This window comes from Pavona decussata, unplaced genomic scaffold (genome assembly GCF_977016875.1).
Source record: "Pavona decussata unplaced genomic scaffold, jaPavDecu1.1 SCAFFOLD_161, whole genome shotgun sequence".
Classification (NCBI taxonomy): domain Eukaryota; kingdom Metazoa; phylum Cnidaria; class Anthozoa; order Scleractinia; family Agariciidae; genus Pavona; species Pavona decussata.
In genome coordinates, this window is record NW_028145572.1 from 3,775,288 (window position 1) to 3,795,000 (window position 19,713).

Genomic DNA, 19,713 nt, shown 5'->3' on the forward strand with positions numbered 1-19,713 from the left:
ATTCAATACACAGTCAGCTGCTCAGTTCTGTGAGAGGAGAAGTGATAGTTCCTTTTTATTTGTAAGTATAAACAGTAATAAAGAAATATGTTACTTGTCTGTTGTAGCAACGTCGAATCAAGTCCACCTTTCGCTCGCTCTTACATGAAAAAAAATCCAGTTGCTTTGATCCGCTCTTACGGGAAAAAAATCCAGTTCCTTTTGATCGCATGCAAGAATCAATTTTGGCTTTCTCGAACACTTTCAACTGGCCGATAAACCCTTCAGGCCCAATAACAATACCACGGCTGCCATTTTGGGGCATTTAACTTCCGTTTTAATCTTAAGCATGCGCACTAAGACCGGAATCCCACGTTTTCTGGGATAAGAAATTCCATTATCCCAGAGTCTCTCCTGGCGCCGCCCCGCTGACCAAAAAGCCTGAGGACTCTGGGTACGAGATTGCGTTAGTAATCAAATTCTAGGGTACGTCAAAGGTCCTCAAAGGGAAGGCCGCTGAGCGGAAAGTGGGTGTTGAGCGCGGGCCTCAACACATGTAATCAAGGTAAAATAATTTAAAACTATCTTATGTGAGTTCTCTTGTAATTTTGGGTGCAGTGTAGGAAGCACAGGGAAGGGGTCGAAAGATTGGGGAAATTGTGTTTATATTACAAATTGAAATAATTTTGGTGGGGCCTGACTTCATCTGGTTGTGGAGTGCACACTTCAACTAAGAGCTGAGTCAGATAGCTCAGATACTGACACACATTACCTAATGTATTCTGATTGATTAGGGCACATTACTTGTAAATTGATCATTTCTGAAGGATTTGCCATTTCTTTTGAGTACTGGATGGTGATGTGATTTGGTATCACACGGTTAATTGACTTCAGGCAAGGGAAGTATTATACTCAACCAACACTCTGCTGAATTGTATAATATAATCTCTTCTCTGATCTTGCAGCTCTTGCTTTGACGACAGATGATTACTATTGTCAAACTCCCCAATATCCTGAATGATTGGCACAGTGTTGTGAGACCTTTGCTGAACTGTGTAAATTATCCAGCGCTTGTGGGAATTTGTGGTCCCTTGACAATAATGTTAGCTAAGAACTAAAACTGAAAATTGTCAAACGTGACTCATATTTCAAGCCCTTCCTGGGCTCTGATTGTCTATTAGGCCACAATGTAAGTCATCCAGCATATTGCATAATGTTTGTGGGACTGGACCAAACCTTATCAGCTGCATTGATCAAAGGTCTAGAACAATAGAAATACACATTCAAAATAATAATTCAAAATGATTTAAATTTGTCATACCATCAGTTACAAAACTATATCTAAAAAGATGTTTCAAATTTATTTTTAGCTGGTTAGCAGAATAAACAATAAGGCTAGTGATGTTTCTTTAACCCATAAGATAGATTGAATGGTAACTCTTTTTTTTGGGGGGGGGGGGAGGGTCTAACAAGCATTGACTGTAAAACTTCATGTTTCATCTATAATCACTCTATAATTAACAGTTTTGTTAACAAATTATACTTGAAAATTCTACATACTTGATGAGATAATGGTTACACATAATTTGATTAGTTACCCCCAACAGGGAAGGGGAAGGGAGTAAAGGACCCATTGGAATCCTTGGAATGTTCAACACATATATTTTATAGACTTGTCACTCTTTAATAAATATTGAATGCAGTTTTTTTGCAAGCTAGTATTGTAGTGTCTGAAAGTTTTTCTTTTGTTTGATTATCAGTGCAAAATAACAATAAATGGTAGGATTCACTGAGAAGTATTATTTTTATGCTTAAACCTGCTGGCTACCACAAATTTCTTTCTAATATTTACTAGCAATAATTATTACATGAATGAATATTACATGAAGAAATGATAGACGGGGTTGTTTTCGCCAAATTATTCAGTAAAATCCATCCACTGCCAAAATAATTATGTCAGTAAATTTGCCAATTACAAGTGGAGTGTATGATAAGGATATAATTATGATGAAAGTGGTCACTTTCTGCACAAGGCTGTGCAAGCATTATCTGCAGGTCATATGCCACACAAACTTGGGGTACTTGGCTTCCATGTTTATGTACAACGGGTACACTTGCAGTGGAATGAAATTGAGCAGGGGCCTTCTCTTGTATCTCCTCAATATAATAGCGTCCCAATTGAACCCTTCAAGGGAAGACTTGGTGTTCTTCCTCATAACATAGAGTGCTCACAGAAAGTCACACCACCGCTCATCTATTTTTTTTTTCAACAACTGGTACTTTAGGCATGATTGCACACTTGTCTACAAGGGAACCCACAGTTTCCTTGTCTCATACTTCTTCAATGGAGTATTTGTATGTTTTGTCAGATGAAGGGAAAAATAATATTTTAAAAAAGTTAGATTGTTTTTACTTACATATTAATGTACAGTACATTAACAGAGTACAATAATTATTAAACTATCATTACCTTCAAATTTTTGCCATCTTTATTTTAAACTCAGTGTACATTATTTGTTTTGTTATAAAAAAAACTCCAAGCAATATATTATGTAACAGCTTTTGTATATTTTTAAGATTGGGGAGGCTTAATATTCATAAGCCTCATGGTATCTTTTATTGAGCCTGATCCTCTCCACTACTTGAGTTTTTTTTCTTTTATTTGTTAATTTGTCTGTGTACGTGTGGGAAATAAATAAATGTAAAGATTTCAAGGTACTTCTGCATTTCGAAGTCCAGCTTTGGGCTTCAGTATTATCTACACCTGTTTTTTGACTGGTCGAATTGGGTGGCTCTTCCCTGTCACAGTGTGTTGACTTTCTTGCAGAGAAGATGGTTGTAAGTAACAGGCAACAAGTCTTTATTCTCAACTGCCCCTATACTGTAAAAGTAAACTTCAAATCTGTATGTACTATTACATTTGAGATTAAACTTTCATCTGAAGGTAACCTAAAACCACGGCCTTATACACTTTTTAGGACAAATAATTAATTGTTCTTATTTTGCATGGAATATGGAACAGTGACAAAAAAATCTGACAAAATTTCTCAAAACAAAATCTCTCAAAATTTAAGGAAAATGTTCAACACACCATTACCTTCGCCTGAAAGGGGGAATTGTTTCTGAATTTTTTTCTTTGGCAAACTGGCCATGGGCCGTGACTGAAAAAAGTGAAACTTTTGCTCTCGTGTGCGGCGTTTGATCATCGTGGAGATGTCTTCAGAGTTTCCCTTGTAGCAAAACCGAAAGGGAATTAATCGAAACGGCAACCTGAGATGGACTCCACTCCACAACAGATCAGTCATCTCCAAATTTTTATCCACAACAAAATTTATAGATGTTAAAGAACTTCTCTATTTTCCCATGATAACAACGTTCACTAGTAAATAACATGTTCGAATTATTCAGAACGTTGACGACACCAATGTCCTCTCTATTACGTTTAATGTTTCCATACTTGCGAACGGCTTCACCAATTCGTTCTCCTACCGCTTTTTCTCCCAAACTGACTGATATAATGATATTTTCCGAAAATAATTTTTCACAACAGCGACAGTAATCATAGCATCGTAGCATTTTGCCGTGATTTACCGTCGTATGACAGTAGTGGCAAACTTCGTACGATAAAACGGCTGATGTTTAGCCGGCTAGAAATTGTTTCACTGACATAATTCAAAACCTGTCTTTGAATTGGAGTGTTTCTAATTTTTGGTGTGAAAAAATAAAATAAAATAACCGTGACACACACATAAAAATTACAAAATTGACCGAGTTTGACATTTCAAATCTCCCTCCAAAACAAGGAAAGTTGGTAGGGAGGTTTCCGGTTTGATTAACTTCCGCAAATGACCAACGGACTTCCTGTCGGTCTTCCATTGTTATGCAGACGACCAATCAAAAAAATGATATTTTTCCATTATCCCAGAGTCTCTCCTGGCGCCGCCCCGCTGACCAAAAAGCCTGAGGACTCTGGGTACGAGATTGGACAAGGGATGAAACAGATTTCGGTCGAATATTCGTTTCCCAATAACTCCCTACATATTCAACAAATGAGCCCAAGTATTTGCATGCGGTATTGCATTTACGTTATCTTTAAGCTACCTAAACCATTATAATGAAAAGATTGATTAAACGGGCCTTTTACAATCGCTCATTTCGCGTTGGTGGGTGGTATGTGCAGCGCGTTCGTGGTATGTGCACCGCAACATACTGGTGGCGGAAATACGTCATATAAGGTGTGATACACATGACCGGAAGCCATTTGAATGAGTTTATTGTTGTGAGCATGCGCACAGTAAGCGTCTTCTGTGAAAACGTCTCTTCCGCCACCAGTGTGCCGCGGTTCACATCCGACGAGTCACTAGCCTGCGTAGCTGGCGGTTTTGGTGGGCGGGAAAGCCGTGCCAAAACGAGTGGTGCAACTGCGGGGGAAATGGGGCGGGAGCCGCGACAGTCGTGCACAGCGAAGCCGCGTCAACGAGCGGCTTCGCTCGCTCCATTTCCCCGCGGCTTTACCACTCGTTTTAGCCCTCGTGCCTGGCTTTTCGGGGAGCCCACCAACAAAAACCGCCAGCTACGCAGGCTAACAAGTCACGTGGTTCTGTGTTGTTCCCTTTGTCATTTTTTTCCTCTCGGTACTTCGTGAAGCTTTCCAAACGAGGCACACTGGTGAACCGCGGCACACTGGTGGCGGAAGTGACGTTAAAAGAGGTAAGACGTTTTTTTATTGACATTTCTAGCATAACTCGTCCGCTCCCTGTGAATACAGTTACTTGTATGCCCAGAAAAGACGGTTTCACGTGGCCATTTCCCGAGCGACAGATAGAGGAGGAGTTGTTATTTATTAGTTGTCATTTTTAATTGGTTTTTTAATGGGTTTAACGAATTGTAGGCAGAGTTACCCTGAGTCCTTGAATGCATCTGTTACAGCTAAGAGCGCAGTTCCTTTCTTTTCCTTTCCCCTTTTTCCCGCCTCTCCCCAAGCCCCCCTCTGCTCGTTGGCTCCAGTTTTTTTCGCGCGACCTCTCGACTAAACCAGAAAGGGACTGCTTGCAGTCTAGCGAACACTATTGAGCATGCGCTGAGACAAGAAGAACTGAACTGAGTCGCCATCTTGATTTGCTTCATCAAAAACTTTGAGTATTTTCGTCGTGTTACTGTCGTTGAAATTGAATTGAAAGCTTGTGACAAGGTTTTCGCAAATGGCTAGTAACAGGTCTGATTGTGCTAGCCAAAAACAAACTTTTCACTACCTGTAGTTTAACTAATTAGTTTACAAAAAGTGAAGGAAGGAAAGTCAGACATTTTTTTATTTGATGTGTAAAGGTTTTTTCACTGTTTACAAGTTGTAAATTTATTTGTGATTGAGTTTTCGAGTTGACCTTAACATGAAAAAGCCTTGACTCTAGGCATGCGACACAAAAAGCAGCCAAACGTAGTTCTTGTTCTCTTGATTTTCTTTTGTGGTTATTTAAATAATTTTATCTTTGTTTTCTGCCAAGCCAAAATGGCTAGTGAAAGCACAAACCTACTTTTTACCAGTTTCTGGCTAGTTGTTACTAGCCATCATTAGTCTTAAGCCCAGGGTGCCTTGAGGATTATATCCTGTCAAATGTTGACTAAATATTTGAATAACTTACTCACACATGAATTGTATGTAGATCATTAATGAGATGAAATTGAGTGAATCGTCAAAGAAAATATGGCGTGTAATTGAGGTATAAGCAATTTTTTTTGTTGCTATGATATTTATTTGATTAACTGCCCAGCTTTGAATAAAGCGACCACCTCGAATGTAAGCACCCACCCTGAAAGCCCAAAACGTAAAGAAGCGCCCACCCCACCCCTTCCTAACAAAAAACATTTCTGCACTAGTCCAGTGTGAAGTAAGAGGAGCATCAGTTGTGTTCCAAAATTGGTTTTTGATACGGTAGTCAATGAACTTTTATGTTTGTGTTAGATTTTGCACTTTGTTTTGTCTTGTTGAAGCGAAATACTTGTTATCAATTGTTTTGTTATTCTCTAAAAATGTGCCCGCTTGCTGAAAATGTTGGGGAAATACTAAGCGCCCACCTCGAATATGCGCCCACCCTCATGGGCCCAAAATTAAATAAGCGTCCAGGGTGGTTAATCGAATAGATACAGTATTTGCATTATTTATTAAAAAAGAGGCGTAAAATTTACTATAATTATTGTTAATATATTTATTATATAGCCTGCCCTCTCTGGTGGTTGGTCATTAGGCTATAAAATTAGGGGCATGATTGGTTATGACAATTTAATATTGAAATTAACAACCTTTTTTTCTAGCACCACCTGTTTTCATGCTCTACAGTACCAAGAGGGAGATCCATCAAATCCTATTCAACTCCTCAGAGGATGTAGATGTTGTTTTGCCAGTTCGTGGTTTGACAGATGTTCTTGCCATTGATTATGACAACAACAGCCATCTTGTTTTCTGGATCGACGGCGCCACCAAAAAAATCTTATGTGCCTTTCAAAATGGCACCAACGTTAAGGCCATCGAGTTGGATGCTGGAGCGTCGCCGTTTGATCTGGCTATCGACTCATATGGACAGCAGCTGTATTGGACGGACAGTGCCTCAAACAGCATTAAGGTTTACAGTTTGAGGAACAAAACAAACTTGGGTGTGGTGTTCAAAGAGCAGCACATATATCCACGTTCTATTGTACTTTATCCTGAGAGGGGGTGAGCAGAGCATTGCTGTTTTGTTACTTTTAGCTTTAAAATTGTATGTATGTTCAAATTTCGAACAAAATTTATCATCCAAAAGTTTAAAATCTGAGGAAGTACATGTATAACACCTCCATTGAGCACAGACCTTGTAAGGATTCTCAGTTGGACACACGAGTGCATGTATCTCACCAATAAAACAACAATTACACATCTTTCAACTATAATTAACAATAAGGTTATGAGCTCAAAATTTCTGCCACGTGATAGTTGATGGGGGTGAAGCGCAAATCAATTATCACACATAGAAATTGAGAGAGAATAATCAAATTGTTTTAGTATAAATCGACTAATCGTTCAAAACTTGACAACAAGAAAGGTTCACCTTTTTTTATTGAATGATGATATAAATAGGTTACGTCATGCACTACTCACTCTACTCACTGTCTACGACAGAATAGACAGTGAGTAGTGTAGCCAATAAGCGAACAGCATTCGGGATAGAACGCTAGCAGATTTATACTAATATGAGACTAGGAACATTGTCAGTTGAATTGTTGGGCAAAGCTGTGACTAGTTTAACTGAGTCATGCCGGTGACCCAAACATCTGCTCAAAGAACTGAGATGAGATCCAAAGTATGCTCAAATATCTGCTTAATTTGTTTTTTGGTTAGATGTTTTACATGTGGTTCTTTAAAGGGGCAGTGTCATCTATTTTCTGATGTTACTTTGATTGCCAAAAAACACATTAAGCATCGACGAATCGTTGTTAACAGTAACCCTACTACTACACAGAAGCCACGGATGGCCAACATTGAAATGGATTTAAACCAATTTTTCAAGTTCTTGCAGCATATTTGGAGAGATCACTAAAAAACTGATTGTAGTTAGTTCTTCCCAGGAGAAACTACTTATTGTTTTATTCTCGGTGCCCTAAGAGCAATTCATGTTAGCGAAAAGGTACCTTGTCAAATATTTGAGCAGTTTCAACCAAAACACAGAGAAATCTCTGTGACAGTGACCCTTTAAACAAAACATTATGCAGAAGTTGTTGTTTCTTTGCCATTGGGTGTTGACACAGCTTCAACTTTTTCATCCATGTTCAATATCAATTTCAGTTGATGTTATTGACACTCTACAGGCAAATGTACTTCACTAATGAGAATCCATGGAAGAAATCAATTGTGAGGGCATCAATGGGTGGAGCTGATAAAGTGATGCTGTTTAGTGCAGAGTCTCCCGGGGATTTGGCTGTGGATAAAGAAGGACAGAAACTCTTTTGGACTGACACTAAACTGAAAAAGATTGAGTACGCTGATCTTACAGGTGAGGCTGCTTATATGCACTGGCATGCAGTGCAAGGCGATGTTTCTGATTGTTGCCTAAAAGCCTAGAGTTGCAAACACTGAAGCATTGTGAAAACCTTGTCTCCCAAATGTTTTTCTATTTGCGTGTGCATGGAACATATTTTGACTGAATTTAGGGTTTAAGTTAAGCCAAAAATTCTGATCATAGATTTCGAACCTCATTCTGTTAAATACGGTGGGTTTTTTTTTATAAAAAACAACCAAACATAAAACATAAAACATAAAATGATAATAACAACAACAAATAAATGAAAGAAAAGAAAATAACGATGGGGAAAAGGGATTTAATGATGTGAATGTATCTGAATGTATCATAAGTGCAAAAACATTAATTTTGCAATTATTTTGCATGTAGCCGTTCTTTTTGTAGTCTCTTGTTAGATAAGCAACAGAATAATACAGTCTTCTTTTGCAGGGCAAAACCGTGCTACACTGGTCGAGATGAATGTGTTAACACCAGTCGGCTTAGCCGTTTATGGCAATTACGTTTACTGGATTGATCGTGAGTCGCGCAATGTCATGAGAATCAAGAAGAAGGATCAAGTTCAGGGCGATATTGTGCAAGCAGCCATTGATGACTTGTCTGACATCATAGTTGTGGATACAATGAAGACCAGAGGTAGGAGGGGTCACTTGCTTTCCTAGACTGGGGGGGGGGGGGAGGGGATTCTGCCCACGGCGACTTTGAACCTGAATAACTTTTTTAATATTTGTGCAAACGCCATGAAACTTCAGGACTTTTTCGTAAATTTAACTGGAAAAACAATGAACTGGTCGGTTAGTACTCATCGACTTTGATGTTGCCATGGCAACAGAGTTTTGACAGGCAGTTTGTTCAGAAAATCGAAAATCCTTTTTTTAAAATGAAGAAAAAATACATTTCTTACTGTCACTTTTGAATTTGAAGTTCATGTTAGTGTTGTTTTATTGGTCCCCCCTAGCAAGAAAAGACCACAAGTACAGTCTAGACAGGGTTGAAGTGTTTTTATTTTGTTCTGTTGGCCTCAATGTCAGAGCATAAATTCTTGAGAGGCAGTTTTTATCACCCAGTTACAGGTATAATAGAAGACGAAAATCCAGTTCTCCCAACAAGGGTTAAACCTGTGACCGGGTAAGCAGTTTGGATGCTCTGCTACTGAGCTATGGGAGAGTCGGGCTAGCTAGGCGTGGGTGTATGATACTTCAGGAAGGGTGTATAACAGTCATTATTTTTCCGTTTGCAGCTCACCACCCTTGTACCAACAACCGCTGTACTCATATCTGTTTGGTTGGGTTGCACGGCAATGCTCAGTGTTCTTGCCCCATGGACATGATCCTCAGTGAAGACAATTTCACTTGTAAAGGTTGGTTGTGGATTGTTTTTTCTAGGAGTGTCTTTTTTTTTTTTTTTTCAAAATACCGAATAACGAACAGTGCCGTTGGAAAGTGTTTCCAAAGAGGATTCACTTGAATGGTGACATCCAGGGACTAATAGCTGCAGATGATACATGTACATGTCTGTACCGTGCAAAAGTAAGTTGACAGTCCCTTCCAACTCGAACTTCGCAACTTGATCCTCGATCTTCAAAACTCGAAAGCTTCGAGTATCGAGGTTCGAGTGGAGTGCATCGAGTATCGGGTTGAGCACATCAAGTTTAGGGACAAGAAAACAAAGAACTTTTCGCTTTATTAGTTTTTCACAGGTCTTATCAGAGGAGAGTCCACAGTTGGTTAATTTTACAGTAACCAACGAGTGACCATTCAAATGAATTCTATTGAGCAGTACTTTCCTATGAGAAAAAAAAAAGAAACGAAAAAACTAACCGGCGGCTGAAATCAATTTCCTAGTTCTTTTTAAGAGAACTTTTTATTATGCTGAACAAGGTGGTTCAAACCTCCTCGGCTGTAAATGAAATCAACGTTTTTTTTTTCCATTTTATAAAGGCTTCTGTGCAGTGAATTTTGTTGTTCTTTCTTTGCTACATGTATTCTTAAGAGGAAAACTTACATCGAATTACTATAGTTCCTTCAATAGCTCCCAAGACATGCGGCCCAGACCAATTTACTTGTACAAATGAAGGTTGCATACATGCAGGGTGGGTCTGTGATGGCTCGAACGATTGCCATGATGGCGCTGATGAAAAGAACTGCAGTAAGTTCCTTTTGTAGCATAGACTGCGATTAGTCGTACTTTCCCCCCTTAGATCACGCGCGCAAAGTGACAGCAAATTAGAAAAGTGAATGAGGAGGGATTCCTTCCCTCTGCGCCCGCGTTTCTCATGGCTCGCGGCTTTGTCGCTCGGTAGATCCATCGCGCGCTACAAAAACTAGGAGAAGAAAGAGTCCCCTCCGGCTCGGAGTCTGTTTGTGGCATCGATTCACTGTAAATAATTATTTATCCTCTCACTAACACCTTCCCGTAAGATCGGTGAATGGTAGTTAATTTGCCCACACCAAATTTACCCTCAGTAAAGTGGAGTCACGGACAACTGAAGACTCTCCTACAAAGCTAGTACTCTGGTAGGGATGTTTTATTCCCCCTTTTTGCAGGGGATCATAAGTATAGGTAAATTATGATCACCCAGGTAGGTGTAGTCCAGAGAAGGACTGTTTGTGGTGACGTTGGCTGACTCTTCAACAACCTGGGTAGAAGTCATTATCGGAGTCCTTTGACTCTGATGGTAACTTATGCCCCGTTCACACCAACAAAACACGCTTACACAATAAATGTAAAAGCTTTCTCTGGTAAAACGATTTTAACAATTATAAGCTTTCGACAGTCGGTCTCCTGTCTTCAACGGATAAAAATGCGTGATGAAATAAACCGTAAAGAAAAATTTAAATATGGAGGGTAATATGCAAAATTAAGTGGAAAAAATTCATATAAGGAAAGAATGTAAAAAGCATACAAAAGGCTAAAGCTAGTGTTTGTTCAAAAGAATGAAATATTGCCTCGGGAGCGAGCATGAATTGTTGTCGGCCGCGACAGTTTTGGCGGTGTGCCATGATTCCAGTGTCATTCTGGTGCGATCGTTTCGTTTATCGATGATTGTTGCATTGTCATTGTCCATTGTATGATTTACAGGTTCAAGCATGTTTTGAAACGTTCGAGCTTTTAGCACATTGTTTTGTATTTCAGATATGCTCCAAGATATGATTTTTTTTCTGGTGTCAAATGATCTTTTGGTTTCGCCAATACAATTCCATGGACATGACTTTATAAAAGACATTGCATTGGTCGTCTTCAGAAGGTCGAATTCGAAACTTAGGGAAAGGAAATTCTTGTTGAAGTGTTTTTATAGGTTTGTTTGCATTGTGACTTGAATACCGTGTCTTCTAAGGGTTCGAGTGATTGGCTCATTTCGGTCGTTACGTTGGGTCAGCGGCCTATTTGAAAAACATGCCAACTTATTCCTCAGGTGTTGGTGTCGGATGGTTGTGACGATTTCTTCATTATGTCAGCAGTGATTTTTGGGGGGGAGGGGGGAGGGGGGGTGGGGTGGCTATTAGATCGTAGTACGGACTAACATATGTAATTTCGCGGGCTTTTCCAGATTCTGGAACCAGGTTTAACAAAATATAATGAAAATTGGAAACAAAAAGCTCAACCATTGACTTTGACATCGGATTCAAGTAAAATTTATCTTATGCTTTCATTTGTGCTAAATCTGTAGTCAAACAAGAATCCGAAAGCAGCATTTATGAAGGAAACAATTTTAAAATGGGTGTTTAACTAATTAAACATCTTTTAAACGTGCTTACGCCTTGGAAGCTCTTAGTGTGCCGCTTGATGAATGGGGCATTAGTCTGCTCAGGCTAACGAAACGCCATCTCACTGGTCCTTATTACACCCAACCAGTTCATCATAATTTATCTTCTTATAACTAAACGCATTATATGCAGTGGTCTATTAATTGACGTTTGTTATTAGTTATTGGTCCCGTATAATATGGCTGTATAATTCATTTTGGATTCATCGTGAGTTTCTTTTGGGTTTATTTAAACTTGGACTTGTAGTTGTCTATTACTGGGATAGTATATGGTGATTTGTCAAAAGACCTGCATCTCTTAGCAATATTTCACACAATTTGTCACCCAAAAACCTTACTCTCCATTATCCAGTTAGAAGAAGGACTAAAAAGTTAGTGAAGTGATGTCTTCAAAACAGTAAAATCGAAGTTTTTTCAGCACAGTCTAACTGTTTAGATCGCAGATCCTGCGCTCTTTTTAATACATTGATTTTAATAAGAAGTTGATGATGTTAATTAAGATGAGGTTATTATTTATTATTTATTACTGCGCATATGTTCTGTGCATCTCGAGATACTAGGGTTTCCTATGGTTGGTGCCTACTAATTCAGGGATATTTTTGCACGGTTTCTAAAGCAAAACTTAACAAGTGGTCCTTGAATTCATGAAGAAAACTGGTGGGAACCATGCATTTTTCAGAGGTAATTAATCTTCAATTTGGGAAAAAATGCCATATATACATGGTTTTGTATTTTACGCTTTATAGAATCATTGTGGCTTAATTATATCTAAAAGAATGCGTGGTTACCCCCAATTTTCTTTTAGGATTCCAATAGCCCTTATAGGAACTGCTTTTCCCGCATAGTCATGAACTGCCCAAAAAATACCTCTGTGTTTGTAGGTACCATCTTTAAAACAAAGTGGTACCCATAACAACGTATCCAGGGATACTTGGTGTTAGTTGTAGCTACATATTCCTATTATTTCTGCTGGTTAGATATTCAAAGACCAAGAATTGTTCCAGAGATTCAAAATGCGAGCATTGGTGCAAACGTGACATTCACATGCAGAGCTAGTGGCCGTCCCAAGCCAAATATTACCTGGATAACCGGAAACAGCTCAGATACTTCACAAACCAAGCCGACGGTGCAGACCATAACAGATATAAAAAAGGGTCAGAGCCAACTTGTTATAACAAGAGTAACCAGAGAGGACTTTGACAGTTATCGCTGTGTTGCGACGAACAGTGCTGGAAGAAAGACGTCAAAGGCCGCTTTCTTGTATCAGGAGGATACAGGTAGGAAGCAACGGATTATCACGAAAATTAGAATACTGATCCACCATTCATTCACTGTCTATTATACAGTTCGTCGTAGTTGGCGCGAGAGGCATGCATTTCAGACTGAGAACGATAAGAATTATTTTTAATTAACAGTAACAATTCTTGACGAACACCACCAATACCATCACTCCCCCCCCCCCCCCAAAAAAAAAGCAATGCCTTGCTCTTAAGGTGGCCGAACACAGTTTGAGTGCTCTTTACAGATTCTGTTAGTGATGCTATTAAGCGCGCGCTAGGGTTGTGGTACGCAAATACGGTGGTCGATAAAGTGATCCCTCAATTTCACATGAAATGGATAATGAAGTTAAGTTTTGATCCTAAATAACTAAGTTTCTCGTTTCTGGACTCTTTTTCTTTTCTTTCCGAGCAAAAAAGTAATTCCCCAAGACCTTGTGCCTGCTTTTCATCTTTGCCATGAAACTTAATTAAAGCCACGCATGCGCATTTGACCAAAAAATTGCGACTGGTTGTTTTCGTGGAAATGAACTCTTTTCTAAGGAACTGCTCATTAGAATTTCGTGAAATTTGGCATGAAAATAGTTCCCTAAAAGCGTAACTCGCTTACAAAGAAAAACCTAAATCTAACAGAGGGTATCTTCACAAAATATTAAAATGCAAAATCAATATTTACAGGAGATCTCTCTGTTAAAATTACATGAAAATAGTGCAACCGTGTCAGTGTTTTGTGAGTTTGCCTGGATACAAAAAATGGAAAAAATCTAATGAGTACATTTTCTAAAAATAAATGAAACCTACTATTTATGGACGTTTAATAGTTCGCTGCGTTGCCATGGAAACGGTGCTTAGCTCAACAAGACGTACAAAAATACATTCTTTCTTAGTTAGTCTTATACCATGCCAATTTTGGGCGTCCAGAAATACATAGTTTCCAAATAACGTCTTCTAACACCTGTACACTTAAAAACGGTATTCGGCCACGTTAAGTTCGTGTTACTTTCATATGAAAAAAATATCGGTTTACTTTATTAGTTCATGCCCCATGAATAGGAATATGAACTTCGATCACATTGGTTAATTAACCAATGGGGTGTGTCTTCTTTCTTTCTTTCTTTCTTTCAGTTCCAAGGCCGTCTAGATACGAATCAACGACACAACACGACAAGATCGTTGGCATTGCTATACCTTGTATCGTCGCAGCGTTGACTATTTGCGGAATCAGTGCCACGTATTTGTACCTTCGGCCAAGACGTTCTAATGAGGTACGCAACACGTCTGCCATACACGGAGAAGCTTCGAATCGAAACGTTGCGAAGGAATAGTCGCCTATTTACTCTTAGAACGCATGGTTCGAATTATAATACCTTACATTGTGATACCATACATCATTGCTCTTTTACAAGTAGACTCCTTTACTGTCATTTGCTACTTATCAGGAACACAGAGAACAACGATTTCAAGATCTTAGTTTTCTTGAAAGCAGCACTCCAACTAACTGATCTGTAGCCAACACCTAGTGGATAACATCTTATCTTTGATTTAGTTCTTTCTGTCGTGAAATGTTTTTTTGTTTTCCGCTGTTGTTGCGGCTTAATTCATAATACAACCTGTCTATTGGTATTCTTGAAGAACCAATCAAAAAAATAAAATAAAAATCCAAAGTAATTGTCAATACTCGGAGTGCTTGTCCGGAGCTGCAATGCTTGACACATTAACCGTTTAGTCAATATGTAGTCATAGGTAAAAGGATTATTTAAGATCAATCGTCGACATTTCGATGGGTATAACAAGCGGTATTAACCGAATAGACATTTACAGTATATGCGTAGGAACTGAGCGGTTCATAATTTTTCTAATGTGAAATGCTTCTTCTTTTTTTTCTAGAAACGTGACACAGAATTCGCTATGGTCTCCATTCCCTCGACGGATTCCGAAGAACACTGGTCATTGGAAGCTGAGGTAATGTCATCGGAGCCTACCACCATACCTTCAGAAGAGATGCCAGAACACCCTTACGATACTATCGATAGCCCGGCTTCACCTTTATTGGCTCGAGGATCCGACACCGTGCACCTGCATCTGATAGGTCCTGGAACAGAACTGTTGTCAGGTGAAGTCATGCATTTGTAAACAACATTTAGGTCACATTCGCAAAGCAAAATTCAAAAGAAATCGTATTTGTTTAAAGACAAAGTGTTCGTCGTTTGTTACGTTCTTTAGACAGCCAACCTTACTCGAAAATTAGCGCGTGCTTGAGAGTCCATGGCATGGGCTCCTGACCAAAATGAATGCCTATTTGTAAAGTAACCTGCGTAGATCTGATGGAGCCATAACTACCTGCGTGCATTTCAAACTTCTAGCTTTGAAAAGCTCGTGTCCTTAAAAGATAATGAATCTTGAAGGTCCCCGGACTATTTTCCACAAATTTTTAATTCCTATTATTTGATATTTTTCGCAACGTCTTATGCTTTATCTATGGAATAAGATCTTCATACTATACGTTTTCATACTGTTCGAAAATAAATAAATCTAAGTTCTCGAGTGCCAAGCTCAAATAGTCCTTTTCAATTGCCAGGTGCATTCCGTGTTGATCTGCCAAAGAGAGAATTACCTCCTATACACAATGATGACTTACCTCCCGAAAGACCACCAAAGCCTAGAAAGAAAGAAAACGCAGAACAACAAGTAGCCGTTTCTTGTATGCAACAATCAAAAAGACAGACGCAAAGGATTGATCAGCTACAGAGTAAGAATACTGCTTGTCATAGCGCCGAAGGAAATGCAAGCCTTTTGATTGACTCAGACACTGTTTTGGACGACAAAAGGTATCATTATGCTCTTCTTTACTTATCTAGACTCTAGACTACTTTTATTAATTTGTTTTCTTTGGTGTTGCTTTGTTGACGGCACTAGAATAAGATGGAGCCCCCCCCCCCCCCCCCTGCCCCGCTTCCCGCCCTAGTCAAAACTCCGAGAGTTTAGAAGTTTGTGACATTGAAATGTAAAAGGTATAAATAGTACGAACAGAAAATTTCCTTTGAGGCCTACAACTGGAGATCATGGCGTCACTTACTTCGCGTCACTAACTTCTAGGTTATTTCGGGCAGCCAGCACCCCTTTCATCTATTCTATGTATATATTTATATTTTCTATTTTAATTATAATGGGGTGGAATAAAGTATTGTTGTTGTCACTTATGTCATGATTTCTAAACGACAGTTACCTTGGCTCCATGATTTGAATTTCTTGATTTCCTTAAAACTTCATAAAGTCACCAAATTTGACCAAAAGGTGATTACCACTTATCAGGAAAGGACTCAACAAGCTCAGTTAAAATAAAAGTTTCATTTGAGAATCAATCTTTCTCATTGAAAATACAGGAACATCTTTCAATTACAGAAAGAAAAGCTTATCAATATATGGTTGTTACGCTAACATAAAATTCCACGAACGTTGAGAATTCACACCAAATTATTCCGAAATAAATGTCTAATGGTGCTACTTCCCGAAATTATCACAGGGAGACCAGTGAAAACTGGGAAATTGACCTGGAAAGACTTGAGCTGCTTCACGATGAGATTCTTGGAGAAGGGGAGTTCGGAGTCGTTTACAAAGGACGTTATCGCGGAGAAGATGAACAAATCTTTGATGTAGCGGTGAAGGAGTTGAAAGGTAGGAATGGTTGTCGTTGTCCAAAATTTCACTTTTCGTTCTGTGGTTAAGTGTGGTATTAAAATGCCCACGACCTTTTGTTGTTGTTTTTGTTGTTTTGTTTTTTTTCTCACCTGAATCCTCTACACCACTCCGGCAAAGAACATTTACGAAATAAAATTGCAATTTGCAGGGAACTTTTTTTTTTACAATATCTTAAAATCTGTATATATATATTTTTTGCAGTCTACGAATGGTGACAGGTTTACAATGCGACGATGCGATTGATTGATTGATTGATTGATTGATTGATTGATTGATTGACTGACTGATTGATTGTTCGCTTGATTGATTGATTTTCGACTGCATGTATCGGTGAGCTTCTGGCAGCACGACTAAATTTATTTAAGAATAGTTAAACGGACTAGGTGAATATTGAGTGGACTTTGTTGCCTCTTGTGTATAGATTCCTCCAGTGGGACTGACAACTCCGAACTTCTGAGTGAGATAAAGATGTTAAGACAAGCCGGGCGGCATCCGAACATAGTCCATTTAGTCGGTGCTTGCACAAAGAATGGTAAGTTTTAACCAAACAACATTTATCTTCGTCCACAGTTAAAAATTAAAATCAAATCAAAAAAAATCAAAACCCTTTTTTCTGAGCTTGAAAGGGTGTTGGCAATTTCCACGCTATTGAGCCTAAAGCAGTGAGACTTGGAGGTTGGGTACTAATAAGTGTCAGAATGGTGTAAAAATGTTGAAATTACAAGAGTAAACGTAACATTTCTCAAAATCGTGTTGCTATGGAAACACAAAGTCAAGTGAGTAATCATTATGATATCAAATTGTTGTCAAACGACTTTCCGAAAAGTCGATAATCTTACCGTTGTTTGTTTTGATATTAAGAAAAACTGATAAATATTCAAAGTTATGTGTGGTCACTTTGCGACCATCCCCTTTCCCAAGACTGAATTGGTTTAACCCGAAAAAACGAATCAATAGCTTTACACGACCAACACCTGACCAATTCTCGGTTGCTTAAATTACGAGCCTTTTAGGCTATCGTAGCACAAGAAATACACTATCCAGTTGGCTTACTCTGATTCTTAAATAAGAGCAAAAACAACAATAAAAACTAGGGACTTCAGTGTTCTGTAGGCTGTGAGGTACTACGTACCAGGCTAAATATCGCTACATGCAAGGTCTGGTTGTCAGGAGGCCATGTTACGCTAATTCCACAAATTCATCCTTTCTTTTATTTCGTTTTGTTTCAAAGTATTTTATAATTAGCCAGTGTCCTTTAAATGGGAGCCATCATCTTGGTGAAGTTACGTTTTTCAGTTATAACTGATCGCTAGCAAATCTGACGTTAGCAAGCGTTTCCCTGAGCATTTCTGCAAACAGACAGTAGTAGTAGCATTTATTTAGTGGTAGAATTTATTTATACAGTGGAACCCCGCCTTACGACCACCTCGTTAATAGGACCACCTGGTTATTACAACCACTTTTTTGTGCCCCAAATGAATTAAAATTCCAGTCATTTGCTTAGTTTCACAACCTCGTTAATCCGACCACTCCGTTATTACGACCGCATTTTCACGGCCCGAAGGTGGTCGTATTAACGAGGTTCCACTGTACACGATAAAAATACAGCGGAGCTGATGTGGTCTTCTTACGAATAAAATATAATAATAATAATAATAATAATAATAATAATAATAATAATAATAATAATAATAATAATAATAATAATGCTCTAACTATTTTGAACAACCAAATGCTATCATTAATTACAACATAACATATTCCGGTTCCTTGCTGCTCTCTCTCTCTCTCTCTCTCTCTCTCTCTCTCTCTCTCTCTCTCTCTCTCTCTCTCTCTCTCTCTCTCTCTCTCTCTCTCTCTCTCTCTCTCTCTCTCTCTCTCTCTCTCTCTCTCTCTCTCTCTCTCGTGAGTTCAACGAGTGAACACGTGTTTTCAAACGCTCTTACATATTTGATTGAAATTCGTTTATTTAGCCACTGTTTTGATATATAATGGCTTGTAAAGATTTCTTATCGTATTCCGAGGAAGATAACAAAATCAGATGGTCAGGCACTGAAACTGAATTGAAAAATTTTATCAAGACGTTCATCTGCGTTGTCGATGGTTGGAACGACGGCAAGTGGGAAGACGATCCAAAGCACAACATGCTGTCTTACAAAACATCTAAAATTGTTCTGAAATGGTATAGTACGACCAAAACAATTCTAGTGCAAGGCAAAGAACATGCCGAACTAAAATTGCTGCTTTGTAATCTGGCAAAGGAAGACAGCGACGCTATTCCTGAAGACATTCGGAAAGAAGGTGACGAACAAGATGGCGACGCATACTCCGAAGGGCGGGACGGAGAAGAAAACGTCACGATACACAGTAATGAAGAAGACAATGGCAGTGTTACCAGTGAAAATGTCCAGCTTAGCGATTCTTTTCAACCAGAGAATGAATTAACGTGCAAGTGCAAATGCAAATGCTCAGAAACAACACGAAGAATTGACATTTTGGATAAACAACTCGAAGAACTGAAAGGTCTCCTACAAAACTCGTCGCTCCTCTCTGATCCAAATTCAGTTGCAGCTCTTCTCAGTGAAAACGAGCGCTTAAAATCCGAAATTTTACAACTGCGAAACGAGAATGCCAGCTTACTAACTGTCATCAAGTTAATTAATAAGCCAGATTGTCACCCAGCGAGGGAACCGCATAATTCTAAAGGCCAAGATGAAGTTACCAACCCAAACAGCACAACTGGGACAATAAAAGACCAGTCAACGACCAGCAACAACAAACCGGGAAGTTCTAAGAACAAAGCAAATACGAAAAAAACGAAGATGGCACCACAACCGACTCCAGTGCAAACCGAGGCCGATGAACAACCAAGAAAGAAAAATGTTGTTGTCTTGGGTGATTCTATTGTGAAAGGCATACACGGATGGAGGCTCTCTAGGACAAGAAA

General features: G+C 38.9%; 1 protein-coding gene across 4 annotated transcripts in view; it reads left to right on the top strand.

Annotated features, from left to right (window-relative positions):
• Positions 1 to 19,713, top strand: part of LOC146464879 (low-density lipoprotein receptor-related protein 6-like) — a 62,831-nt gene that overhangs the window by 31,353 nt on the left and 11,765 nt on the right. Inside the window, exons 12-23 of one of the 4 annotated variants that reach the window (XM_085129145.1) lie at positions 4,627 to 4,689; positions 6,289 to 6,688; positions 7,816 to 8,000; positions 8,457 to 8,660; positions 9,265 to 9,384; positions 10,056 to 10,172; positions 12,768 to 13,067; positions 14,193 to 14,332; positions 14,955 to 15,180; positions 15,646 to 15,895; positions 16,591 to 16,742; positions 17,188 to 17,298. In XM_085129145.1, coding sequence (XP_084985271.1) covers positions 4,627 to 4,689; positions 6,289 to 6,688; positions 7,816 to 8,000; positions 8,457 to 8,660; positions 9,265 to 9,384; positions 10,056 to 10,172; positions 12,768 to 13,067; positions 14,193 to 14,332; positions 14,955 to 15,180; positions 15,646 to 15,895; positions 16,591 to 16,742; positions 17,188 to 17,298 — 2,268 coding nt within the window. Of the gene's footprint in view, positions 1 to 4,626; positions 4,690 to 6,288; positions 6,689 to 7,815; positions 8,001 to 8,456; positions 8,661 to 9,264; positions 9,385 to 10,043; positions 10,173 to 12,767; positions 13,068 to 14,192; positions 14,333 to 14,954; positions 15,181 to 15,645; positions 15,896 to 16,590; positions 16,743 to 17,187; positions 17,299 to 19,713 lie in introns of all 4 variants that reach the window. The other 3 variants (XM_085129144.1, XM_085129147.1, XM_085129146.1) reach the window with 3 other exon arrangements.